The sequence below is a fragment of the Gorilla gorilla genome, chromosome 20, assembly GCF_029281585.2.
Source record: "Gorilla gorilla gorilla isolate KB3781 chromosome 20, NHGRI_mGorGor1-v2.1_pri, whole genome shotgun sequence".
NCBI classification, from domain to species: Eukaryota; Metazoa; Chordata; class Mammalia; order Primates; family Hominidae; genus Gorilla; species Gorilla gorilla.
The window spans coordinates 12,531,951-12,543,119 of record NC_073244.2 but is presented as its reverse complement, the minus strand read 5'-3'; the positions used below and the strand labels follow the sequence as shown (position 1 = coordinate 12,543,119).

Here is an 11,169-nt window from a genome sequence, read left to right as displayed (position 1 = left end):
GCTTCTGAGCTAGAAAATGTCTGATTGCAGTTGGGCAATTGAACCCAGTGAGTTCAGTGGCTAGTCTCAAATGGGGGCTCAGCCTAGCAAAGTTCTGAGTTCACCTCTGCTCAGAGACTCAAACTGGAATTGGGGTTCAGTCCAGGTCAGCACCACGGTGGGGATAGGGGATAGAGGCCAGACGCTTAACCAGAAGGATTAGCAACCCGGTAAGGGGTCAGGTCCAATCTGGAGTCAGGGCTAGTCCAGATCGGTGGCCTAAACCAGAGATTAAGCCTCAGTGTGTGCTGTGGGGGACGAGGGGGTGTCAGAGTTTCAGGCTGAAGTTAGGACTCAACTTGCAGAGAGGGAGTTCACCTGGGGTCAGAGTTCAGCCCGGAGTCCGGTCTAGCCTGGAATCTGGGGGTGGGGCTCCAATTGCCTCACTCTGGAATAAAAGGCTTAGCCTAAGGCTGGGGTCTCAGCCTGGGGTCATAGGTCATCCTAGGGTCAAACTTTAACCTGAGGCCAGCTTTAGGCCTCTCTGTGGACCAGGAAGATTAGGAAAACAGGTCAGGCCTGAACAGATGCGTGTGTTTACCAAAAGCCTCAGCTCTGGCTGGGAGCCACATCCCTGGGGCAAGAAGAGGAAGTCCGTCCTTGGGGATACTGGGAAATGTAGTTTATTTAATGCTTTGTGGCCCTTGTCTGCTCCCGCTGCATTCTGGGTAATGTAGTCCCGGACCGTTAAGAGTGGGTGGAGAAATTCCGCTTCAAGGGCCGGATATCAGATCCATGACAATTGGTTAGATAAACTGCTCATTAAATCGCATCCGGACAATCTTTATAGCGATTGGTGAGAGTGAGCTGGAGGGCTAAGCGTTATCGGCTCTCCCATTCGGAACCGATGCTGTCCGTCGGGTGACGCAAGCAGGCGGGCCTGCGGAGAGGCAATTGCTGATTGGTTAGCGGACTGGAAACTCCGAAAGGCCGGGCCCCGCCGTGCGGCGATTGGCTCATCGGTGGGCGGGCTTGGGCGCCAGAGGCGGAGTCGGGGAGGAGGTGGCTCCAGAGATGGCAGTGAGCGAGAGGAGGGGGCTCGGCGGCGGGAGCCCCGCGGAGTGGGGGCAGCGGCTACTTCTGGTGCTGCTGTTGGGTGGCTGCTCCGGGCGCATCCACTGGCTGGCGCTGACGGTGAGGCCCGCCGCGCGAGGGTCTGGGGTGGGGGGCGCAACTTTGTCTCGGAGAAGCCCCCTGGCTTGGAGTGGTCTCGTCCGCCCTCCCCCGTCCCCGAGGCGGTGGAGTGGTCCGGCGCCCCCCGTTTCCGGGCCCGGAGTGGTCTCGTCCCGGGATCCCCTTCGGTCCTCCGGATGGAGTTGCCGGGCCCGCCTCGCTGGGGTCGGCCCCCTCCCTTCGGGGGCGGGGCTCCATCTCTTGGGGACTACACCACCCTTCCCCCCATCTGGGTCTTAGTCCTTTAAATTCTTGGAATCACTTTTGGGGCGCTAGAGACCCTGGAGCCGCACAGCGGGGTCCTGGGGGGCTATAGAGTGGGGTCCTCTGGGCACTTAATGGGATTTGGGGGGTTCCGTTGAAATGTTGCTGGGAGCTCAACTGGAATGTAAAAGTTCTTCGGGGAGGTGAAGGCCAGGCACGCCGAGGTGAATAACTGTTCTCCGGGTGGTGCTCACCCCAGTGGGGAGACTTCCAGGTGCCGCAGGATCTCTGTTCCTGGGCTCTCAGAACAGAGGTCGGAGAACGCAGGACCACCCTTCCCCTGCAGGGAGGAAGTCCCTCTCAACTTTCTCTTGTCATCCTCTGGGCCTGTCCTAAATAGAGGGGTACCAGGAGGCCCTTCTGGAGGTCCTCGGGCCAGACCCCTGGGGCTGGGCAGGCGGAAAGAGGTCTGAACTGCCTCTGCCTCCTTGGTCTCCGGCAGGGGGAGAAGCGAGCGGACATCCAGCTGAACAGCTTCGGTTTCTACACCAATGGCTCTCTGGAGGTGGAGTTGAGCCTCCTGCGGCTGGGCCTCCGGGAGGCAGAAGAGAAGTCCCTGCTGGTGAGGGACCTTGAGGAGTTTGCTGGAGGAGAGCACGGTGCAATCCCCCGGTTCTGGGTTCCCAGCTCTGCCGCTACCCATGTGATCTTGTACAAGTCCCGTCATCTCTCTGAGCCTGTTTCGTCATCTGTAACTGGGAGTAATGATGTCTTACACAGGATGTGCTAGGCACTTTTCTTAAGACTTGGGGGACAGGCGGGGCGCGGTGGCTCAGGCTTTGTAGTCCTAGCACTTTGGGAGGCCAAGGTGGGAGGATTGCCTGAGGCCAGGAGTTCAAGACCAGCCTGGGCAACATAGTGAGAACCCCCGTCTCTACAAAAAATTTTTAAAATTAGCCGGGCCTGGTGAGGTGTGCGTGTAGTCCCAGCCAGTCGGGAGGCCGAGGTGAGAGGATCGTTTGAACCTGGGAGTTCGAGGCTGTAGTGAGCTATGATCCTGCCACTGTATTCCAGCTTGAGAAACAGAATGAGGTCCACCCACCACCCCAACTCTAAAAAAGAAAAAGAGCGTGTGGGATCTAGCACATGTTAGGTGTTCAGTAAATGTGAGGTTAGGTTTCTATTGCTACTGAAAGGGATAGCTGGGAGGTCTCTACTGTCCCTCACACCCTCCCCGTTTTTTTTTCCACCCACCAGGTGGGGTTCAGTCTCAGCCGGGTTCGGTCTGGCAGAGTTCGCTCCTATTCAGTGAGTGGAGGGCATGGGGAAGACGGGAGAAGGGGCTGGAGGGAGGGGGTAGGGTCTGTCCTCTGCATCTGTAACCCAAGGGCCCCTGTTCTTTGTCAGAGGCAGGAGCAGGAAGATCCCGTGGGTGGACAGGGAGGGAGACAGGGTGGAGCTGGACCAGGAGAGGAGTAACCAAGACTCCCTTCTGCCCACCCCTCAGACCCGGGATTTCCAGGACTGCCCTCTCCAGAAAAACAGTAGCAGTTTCCTGGTCCTGTTCCTCATCAACACCAAGGATCTGCAGTGAGTTGGGGACCGGGGGCTCGCTCAGATCCTTCGTCTGCGTTTCCCTGGTGTGATGCCCACACGCACCTGGGCTGATCAGGTGGGATGAGAAGCAGAGAGAGAAAGCTACTTACATTTTAGTTTTGCCTTCAAGTCTTCTGATTATTGGAAGGAAGGAGAGAGGGACTCCGCGGGTGTTGGTGTCTCAGGGCAGAAGACCCGGATACAGAGGGTTGTTGTGAGAATGAATAACAATTGTTCGCACATGTTGAGTGCTTCCGGTGTCCCGGAGCTTTAATACATTAACTCATCCATTCCTTATCCTGTGATCATCTCCGCTCTTCAGACAAGAAAACTGAGTCCCAGGAACTGGGATTCTGGGGCCAGGGTCTGACAAAACCATGTTGCTTTTCTGTAGATAAAATATTTTCTTTTTAAATAATATACTTAGGGCCAGGCAGTGGCTTACGCCTGTAATCCCAGTATTTGGGAGGCCGAGGCAAACGGATTGCTTGGGCCCAGGAATTGTAGACCAGCCTGGGCAACATGGCAAAACCTTGTCTTTACTAAAAAACCAAAAAATGTACAGGAATTAGCCAGGCATGGTGGTGCACGCCTGTAGTCCCAGCTACTCTGGAAGCTGAGGTGAGAGGATCTCCTGAGCTGGGGAGGTGGAGATTGCAGTGAACCAAGTTTTCACTGCTGCACTCCAGCCTGGGCGACAGATCAAGAGCCTGTCTCAAAATAATAATAATACTAATAATAATGTAGGGCTGGCCATGGTGGCTCATGCCATTAATTCCAGTGCTTTGGGAGACTGGCTGAGCCAGGAGGATCACTTGAAGCCAGGAGTTCGAGACCAGCCTGGGCAACATAGGGAGACCCCTGTCTCTATAGAAAATTTAAAAATTAGCCAAGCATGATGGTGTGCGCCTGTGGTTCCATCTGCTCCGGTGGCTGAGGTGGGAGGATTGCCTGATCCCAGGAATTTGAGGCTGCAGTGAGCTGTGATTGCACTACAGTGCTCCAGCTTGGGCGACAGAGCAAGACCCTGTCTCTAAAGAAAAGAGAAAAAGAGTAGATTGATGTCATGGGAAATGGCGAATAACTGCTGATGCAGGCAGCACAGGAAGGCAGCAGCCGCCTTGACCGGTGGGAACCAAAGGGTGAAACTCAGTGATAACTGACTCGGCTGGACCCCGCCCCTCAGGGAGGACACGCAGAGGGTCCAAGGGGCCACTGAGTCCTTTGCCGGTGCCTGAGCCAAGTTCAGCCCCCCAGCCTCATGCCCCACCCCACCCTCACCCCAGGGTCCAGGTGCGGAAGTATGGAGAGCAGAAGACGTTGTTTATCTTTCCCGGGCTCCTCCCGGAAGCACCCTCCAAACCAGGGCTCCCGAAGCCACAGGCCACAGTCCCCCGCAAGGTGGATGGCGGTGAGTCAGGCTGGCTGTGCAGACGGGGGTGGATGGGCAGGTCTGCCCTTTGCACTCCCCATCCCGTTTTCCCACTGCCCCTCTATCCATCCATCTCTTAAAATCACTGCCCGGTCTCTTACAGGAGGGACCTCTGCAGCCAGCAAGCCCAAGTCAACACCCGCAGTGATTCAGGTTTCGGGGAGGTGGGGCAGGAGGGAAGATGCACACCCCAGGGCCCTGTGGGGACCCAGAACCAGCTGATGGAGGGGCTCTGTCCCTTCAGGGTCCTAGTGGGAAGGACAAGGACCTGGTGTTGGGCCTGAGCCACCTCAACAACTCCTACAACTTCAGTGTGAGTGTTTGCAGCGCCTGCGGCCCTTCTGTCACCCCAGAGCATGGGACCCCCAAGCTGAGCCCTCCTGCAGCCCTACCGTTGCCCCAGAGCACAGGACCCGCAAGCTGAGCCCTCCTGCAGCCCTACCGTTGCCCCAGACCATGGGACCCCCAAGCTGATTGTCGCCCCAGACCACGGGTCCCCCAGGCTGAGCCCTCCTCTCTCCCCGCCCACCCAGTTCCACGTGGTGATTGGCTCTCAGGCGGAAGAAGGCCAGTACAGCCTGAACTTCCACAACTGCAACAATTCAGTGCCAGGAAAGGAGCATCCATTCGACATCACGGTGAGCGGAGTGGAGGGCAGCAGGGCCAGGGAGCGCCCCCTGCAGGCCACTGTGGGCCCAGAGCGCCTCGCCCCGCTTAGCTTTTCCCAGCCCTCCCGGGTGCGAAGTAGGAGCTGTTATACCCATTTGAGAGACGGGGCCAACTGAGGCTCATGGTGGATGAGTGGCCCAGTAGAAAGTGAGAGAGCTGGAGACCCCCACTCGCTGCTCTCCCAGGCCAGCGGTCGGGCTGTGCCCCTGCCGCCGCCCACCACTGCCCCCTCCGCAGGTGATGATCCGGGAGAAGAACCCCGATGGCTTCCTGTCGGCAGCGGAGATGCCCCTTTTCAAGCTCTACATGGTCATGTCCGCCTGCTTCCTGGCCGCCGGCATCTTCTGGGTGTCCATCCTCTGCAGGAACACGTAATGCCCCTGCCCCTGAGGGTCCCCCACGTCCCTTCACCAGACCCCCATCCCTATGCCCTGCTGATGCCCCGCACCCCCATCTCTCCCTGACCCTCCCACCAGGTACAGCGTCTTCAAGATCCACTGGCTCATGGCGGCCTTGGCCTTCACCAAGAGCATCTCTCTCCTCTTCCACAGCGTGAGAGCCTTGGACCGGGGAGCAGCAGGGGGTGGGCTGAAAGGACCAGCCGGGCCATCCCCCAAATCTCTGCAGACCCTGGGCTTGTGGGAGGGCCATCCGCCAGCTATCCACGTGTCCACCCATTTTACCAGTGTGGCCAGTCGCCCATCCCCTCTGTCCGCCAGTCCTGCGGGGCAGCTCTGTCCACCACTGTCCCTTGGTTCAGCTGTGACTGTCCGTCTCTGATTGTCCAACCATTCACCCCTCCAGCTGTGACTGTCCCTCCATTTTTTCAGCCCCGATTACCAGTTTTGAGTCCCACCCACCGTCCTCATTATTCAACTTTCTGACCACCCATCTGATGGTGACGGTCCGTGTTCCTAATCCCCCACCACCACCACCAGCCTCCCACCCCTCTGTGTGCCTCACTGTCCGTCTGTCCGTCCACCCCCAGATCAACTACTACTTCATCAACAGCCAGGGCCACCCCATCGAAGGCCTTGCCGTCATGTACTACATCGCACACCTGTGAGTGTCCCCCACTCTGCTGGGCAGCTGGGGGGAGGCGGGCAGGGGAGGGTTGGCCCCCCACCTCATCATCACGCCCTCCTCTGCTCCTTCAGGCTGAAGGGCGCCCTCCTCTTCATCACCATCGCCCTGATTGGCTCTGGCTGGGCCTTCATCAAGTACGTCCTGTCGGATAAGGAGAAGAAGGTCTTTGGGATCGTGATCCCCATGCAGGTGTGGATGGAGCAGCCTCTGGAGCAGGGCGGGGAGGGCTGCACAGGGCAGTGGGGGCAAAGGGGAGCGTGCCAGGCAGTGCCCACCCACCCCCGCCGCCTGCGCAGGTCCTGGCCAACGTGGCCTACATCATCATCGAGTCCCGTGAGGAGGGCGCCAGCGACTACGTGCTGTGGAAGGAGATTTTGTTCCTGGTGGACCTCATCTGCTGCGGTGCCATCCTGTTCCCCGTAGTCTGGTGAGGACCCTGCCCCCGGGCTGAGGCTCTGCCCTGTGCACATGGGCAATGTCCGCGCTGACCGTACCCTGTGTCCTCCACTTGTCCCAGGTCCATCCGGCATCTCCAGGATGCGTCTGGCACAGACGGGAAGGGTGAGGCCCTGCGCCTGCGGGCCCTCTGCTCATGGCCCCATTCCTCCTCCGGGCCCTTCTTTCTGCCCCTTGGATGCCCCTCCTGGCCTCTCTGCCCAGCCCCCAGGCCTCTGCCTCCCTGGATGCCCCAGTCTGGCCTCTCTTTCCCCCGAATGCCTTTATCTGGCCTCTCTGCCCTGTTGGGTGGCCCTTCCCTCCTCTCTGATCTCCCCCTTCGGCCTTTCTGCCCCACCTAATGTTCCCTCGAGACTTTCTGCTCCTTGGACACTCCCTCAGATGTTCTGTTTGTCATCTCTCCCAGCCCCCAGCCCCCTCCCCTCCCTCCCACCCTCAGTCTCCCCTGACCGCCCTCTCTGTGCCCACCCTCAGTGGCAGTGAACCTGGCCAAGCTGAAGCTGTTCCGGCATTACTATGTCATGGTAGGAGCCCGCCTCACTCACAGCGGGTTTGGGGGGATTACCGGCCTGCTGCACGCCTACCCCAGCCCCTCAGCTGCTGCCCCATCCCGAGGCCCCCATCCAGGCTCCCCAGCCCGCAGTCCTGCAGTCTAGCCCCATGCCTGCCCGTGCCCCTACAGTCCTGGCCCCACGCCTGCTCGCGCCCCTGCAGGTCATCTGCTACGTCTACTTCACCCGCATCATCGCCATCCTGCTGCAGGTGGCTGTGCCCTTTCAGTGGCAGTGGCTGTACCAGGTGAGCCCGAGGCCCAGGCGGGACGGGAGGGCGGCCACGGTGGGGGTGGGGGTGCGCCTGACGCCCCCACTCTGCCCCGTCCCCCAGCTCTTGGTGGAGGGCTCCACCCTGGCCTTCTTCGTGCTCACGGGCTACAAGTTCCAGCCCACAGGGAACAACCCGTACCTGCAGCTGCCCCAGGAGGACGAGGAGGATGTTCAGATGGAGCAAGTGTGAGCTGGGCACCATGGGCAGGGCCGGCGGCTCTGGGGGTGGAGTAGGGGGTGGGCAGCTCTAAGGGCAGGGTGGGCAGGGGGGAGGGACTGTAGCAGCCCTGGGGGCAGTGTTAGGGCAGAGCCTGCTGTTGAGAAGGGATGGAGGGGAGATGGGGGGCAGCCAGGGCAGCTGTGCAGGTGGGGACCGGACAGCTGTGGAGTACCTAAGGCCAGGCTGAGCTAGGGGTGGGGTTAGGGCCGCTAGGGAGACACCCAGGGCCGCTCTGGGGGCGGGGGTGGGCGGGGCCTAGGTAGTTCGGGTAGAACGGGTGGGGCCTGGGCTGCTATGGCAGTAAGGTGGGCGAGGCCTGAGTGGTTACGGGTAGAGTGGGTGGGGCCAGGGCTGCTGGGGGCGGGGCCTAGGTGGTTGGAGTAGAAGGGTAGGGCCTGCGCTGCTGTGGGAGTGAGGTGGCTGCGGCCTGGGTGAGTCTGGGGTAGAGTGGGCAAGGCCAGGGCTGCTGTGGTTGGGGGGAGTGGGGCGGGGCCTGCGTGGTTCCGGGTAGAGTGGGTGGGGCCTGCTGCCCTGCAACGCTAGACGCCTCCTTGCTGTCTGCCCCCAGAATGACGGACTCTGGGTTCCGGGAAGGCCTCTCCAAAGTCAACAAAACAGCCAGCGGGCGGGAACTGTTATGATCACCTCCACATCTCAGACCAAAGGGTCGTCCTCCCCCAGCATTTCTCACTCCTGCCCTTCTTCCACAGCGTATGTGGGGAGGTGGAGGGGGTCCATGTGGACCAGGCGCCCAGCTCCCCGGGACCCCGGTTCCCGGACAAGCCCATTTGGAAGAAGAGTCCCTTCCTCCCCCCAAATATTGGGCAGCCCTGTCCTTACCCCGGGACCACCCCTCCCTTCCAGCTATGTGTACAATAATGACCAATCTGTTTGGCTACGCCGTTGTCTTGCCTTTTTGGGGGTTGGGGTCTACACGGAGGTTGTGTTTACAATGTAGAAACCTGTTTTCGCTGTGTGTGGCGGGGGCGCGGGCACAGGGTCCGTGTCTTTGTATATTCAATAAATATTCATTCAGTAACCGCTGCATGCAGGGCCCAAAGCCAGGCGCTGGGACGGAGCGGTCACAAAGACCCACCTGGTCCCAGCCCTAAAGGGGCTCCCAGTGCCCAGGGTGGGGGTCAGGCAGAGGGACATGTCACCTGGCAGTACCATCACTGGGCCATCAGCGCCATGACGGGAACTGCACAGGGCTCTGACCCGGCCTTGGGGGTCAGGAAAGGTCAGTAGAAACATGGCGGAAGAGCTCATGCCCAGATGAGGGAACCGGGGGCATGAAAGCTGGGGGCGAGGGGAGAACGGGGATTTGAAGGCCTCCAAGTGGCTCAGGCTACAGAGGAAAAGAAAGAATAGGCTGGGCGTGGTGGCTCACGCCTGTAATCCCAGCACTTTGGGAGGCCAAGGCGGACGGATCGTTTGAGGTCAGGAGTTCGAGACCAGCCTGGTCAACATGGTGAAACCCCATCTCTACTAAAAATACAAAAATTTGCCGGGTGTGGTGGCAGGTGCCTGTAATGGCAGCTACTCAGGAGGCTGAAATGGGAGAATCGCTTGAGCCAGGGAGGCAGAGGTTGCAGTGAGCAGAGATTGCACCATTGCACTCCAGCCTGGGCAACAGAGCAAGACTCCATCTCAAAAACAAATAATAATCATAGAAGCTAACCGGGCACAGTGACAAGTGCCTGTAGTAGTTCCAGCTACTTGGAGGTCAGTGCAGGAGTATCACTCAAGCCCAGGAGTTAAAAGACCAGCCGGGGCAACAAGCGAGACCCCATCTCAAGAAAAGAAAAAATAATACGAGGTAACACAGAGTGATTGCTATGCCACGCTGTCTATTAAGGCTTCTGTGGATTTTAATTTGTTAAAAAGCCTGTGAGGCACAGAGAGGGTAAGAAACCTCCTTGAGGTCACACAGCTCATGAGTGAGTGGGAGACTCCCGGCTCAAAGCCAGACACTGACTATATGCATTGCTGCTCCATAGCTAGACTCCCTGGGACCAAATCTCTCAGCCTGTTGCCATTTGCTGTGTGACCCTGGATCACTGGCTTACTCTCTCTGTTTCCTTGCATGTAACACGGGGCCTCCTAAGTTTGTTGAGTATCACATACAATAGCAGGCACAGCACCCAGCTGCACAGCCTCGACCTGACTTCTAGGGAACCAGCCCTGAATCTTGAGGGGCGACTGAGGAATTGGAGATCTGCTTGTGTGCACACTTAAGGGCAGGTTCCCAAGATGGGTCTCCACCCCCCACCCACCTGCCCTTCAACTAGAGCATCCAGAATGCCTTTTGGAGCTCAGAGAAGCCTTCCTTGCTGGAGACACAAGCATGGGACAGCGGCAGGGAACAGGGCTGGGGTGAAGGCTTCCTGTAAGCAGAAACAAATATAGCTGGGGCCCAGATGAATAAATAGCCCGGTCAGACAAAGAAGGAAGTGGGAGGCATTGCAGACTGGGGAAGTTACATGAACACGGCAGGGAAGGCTGGGATGGCCCGGGAGGCTGGAGGGGGCAGGAGGAGGGCGAGAGAAGCTGGCAGAGGCCTAAGGACAGGCAGGCACATGCAGCTTCATCCAGGGGTCCACAGGAGCCATGGAGGAATTTAAAGCAGGGAGGAGCATGGCCAGAGAGACTGCATGTGCATGCTGCAGTCGGCTGAGTCATGGTCCCCTCAAAGATGGGCACGTCCAGCCTGTGTGGTGGCTCACACCTGTCATCCCAGCACTTCGGGAGGCCGAGGCAGACAGATCACTTGTCAGGAGTTCAAGACCAGCCTGGCCAACATGGCGAAACCCCATCTCTACTAAAAATAAAAAATTAGCTGGGCATGGTGGTGGGCACCTGTAATTCCAGCTACTCGGGAGGCTGAGGCAGGAGAATCACTTGAACCCAGGAGGTGGAGGTTGTAGTAAGCTGAGATCGCACCACTGTACTCCAGCCTTGGTGACAGAACGAGAGACCTGTCTCAAAAAAAAAAAAAAAAAAAAAAAGATGTGCACATCTGAATCCTCAAGACCTGTGGATATAATGTGTTCTGTCACACGGCAAAAGGGACTTTGTGCATGGGATTAAGGCTCTTAAAATGGGGGAGATTATCTTGGATTATCTGGATATGCCCAATATCGTCACAGGGGTCTTTATAAGAGGGAGGTGGGAGGGTCAGAGTTAAGGAGACTCAGTGACAAAGGCAGAGACTGCAGTGATTCCAAGAAAGGGGCCACGAGCCAAGGAATGCAGGCAGCTCCTAGACACTGAAAAAGGCAAGGAAATGGGTTCATCTGTTTCCTCCAGAAGGGAACACAGTCCTGTTGACACCTTGATTTTAGACGTCTGACCTCCAGAACTGTAAGATAATAAACATGTTGTTTTAACTCGCCGAGTTTGCAGTCATCTTTTGCTGCAGCAGTTAAGAACTCATGCAGTTTAAGGGCACGTACTCTATAGGGCCCAGC

General features: G+C 58.3%; 1 protein-coding gene across 7 annotated transcripts; it reads left to right on the top strand.

The window, feature by feature from the left end:
• Positions 1 to 943: 943 nt before the first annotated feature.
• On the top strand, positions 944 to 8,738 carry GPR108 (G protein-coupled receptor 108). 7 transcript variants are annotated; one of them, XM_004059857.5, is made up of 18 exons: positions 944 to 1,173; positions 1,919 to 2,038; positions 2,674 to 2,724; positions 2,924 to 3,006; positions 4,299 to 4,423; positions 4,548 to 4,597; positions 4,689 to 4,757; positions 4,978 to 5,082; positions 5,351 to 5,484; positions 5,590 to 5,665; positions 6,102 to 6,175; positions 6,271 to 6,388; positions 6,496 to 6,626; positions 6,717 to 6,760; positions 7,130 to 7,179; positions 7,370 to 7,453; positions 7,541 to 7,665; positions 8,268 to 8,597. In XM_004059857.5, exons 1-18 carry the CDS (start codon positions 1,054 to 1,056, stop codon positions 8,338 to 8,340), a joined length of 1,632 nt encoding a protein of 543 aa, XP_004059905.2. In that variant the 5' UTR covers positions 944 to 1,053; the 3' UTR covers positions 8,341 to 8,597. The 7 variants fall into 7 exon arrangements, with proteins under 7 accessions (XP_004059905.2, XP_018871080.2, XP_063558113.1 ...); XM_019015535.4 differs by having other exon boundaries at positions 1,014 to 1,173; positions 7,338 to 7,453; positions 7,541 to 7,663; XM_063702043.1 differs by having other exon boundaries at positions 1,014 to 1,173; positions 8,410 to 8,578.
• Positions 8,739 to 11,169: the final 2,431 nt, after the last annotated feature.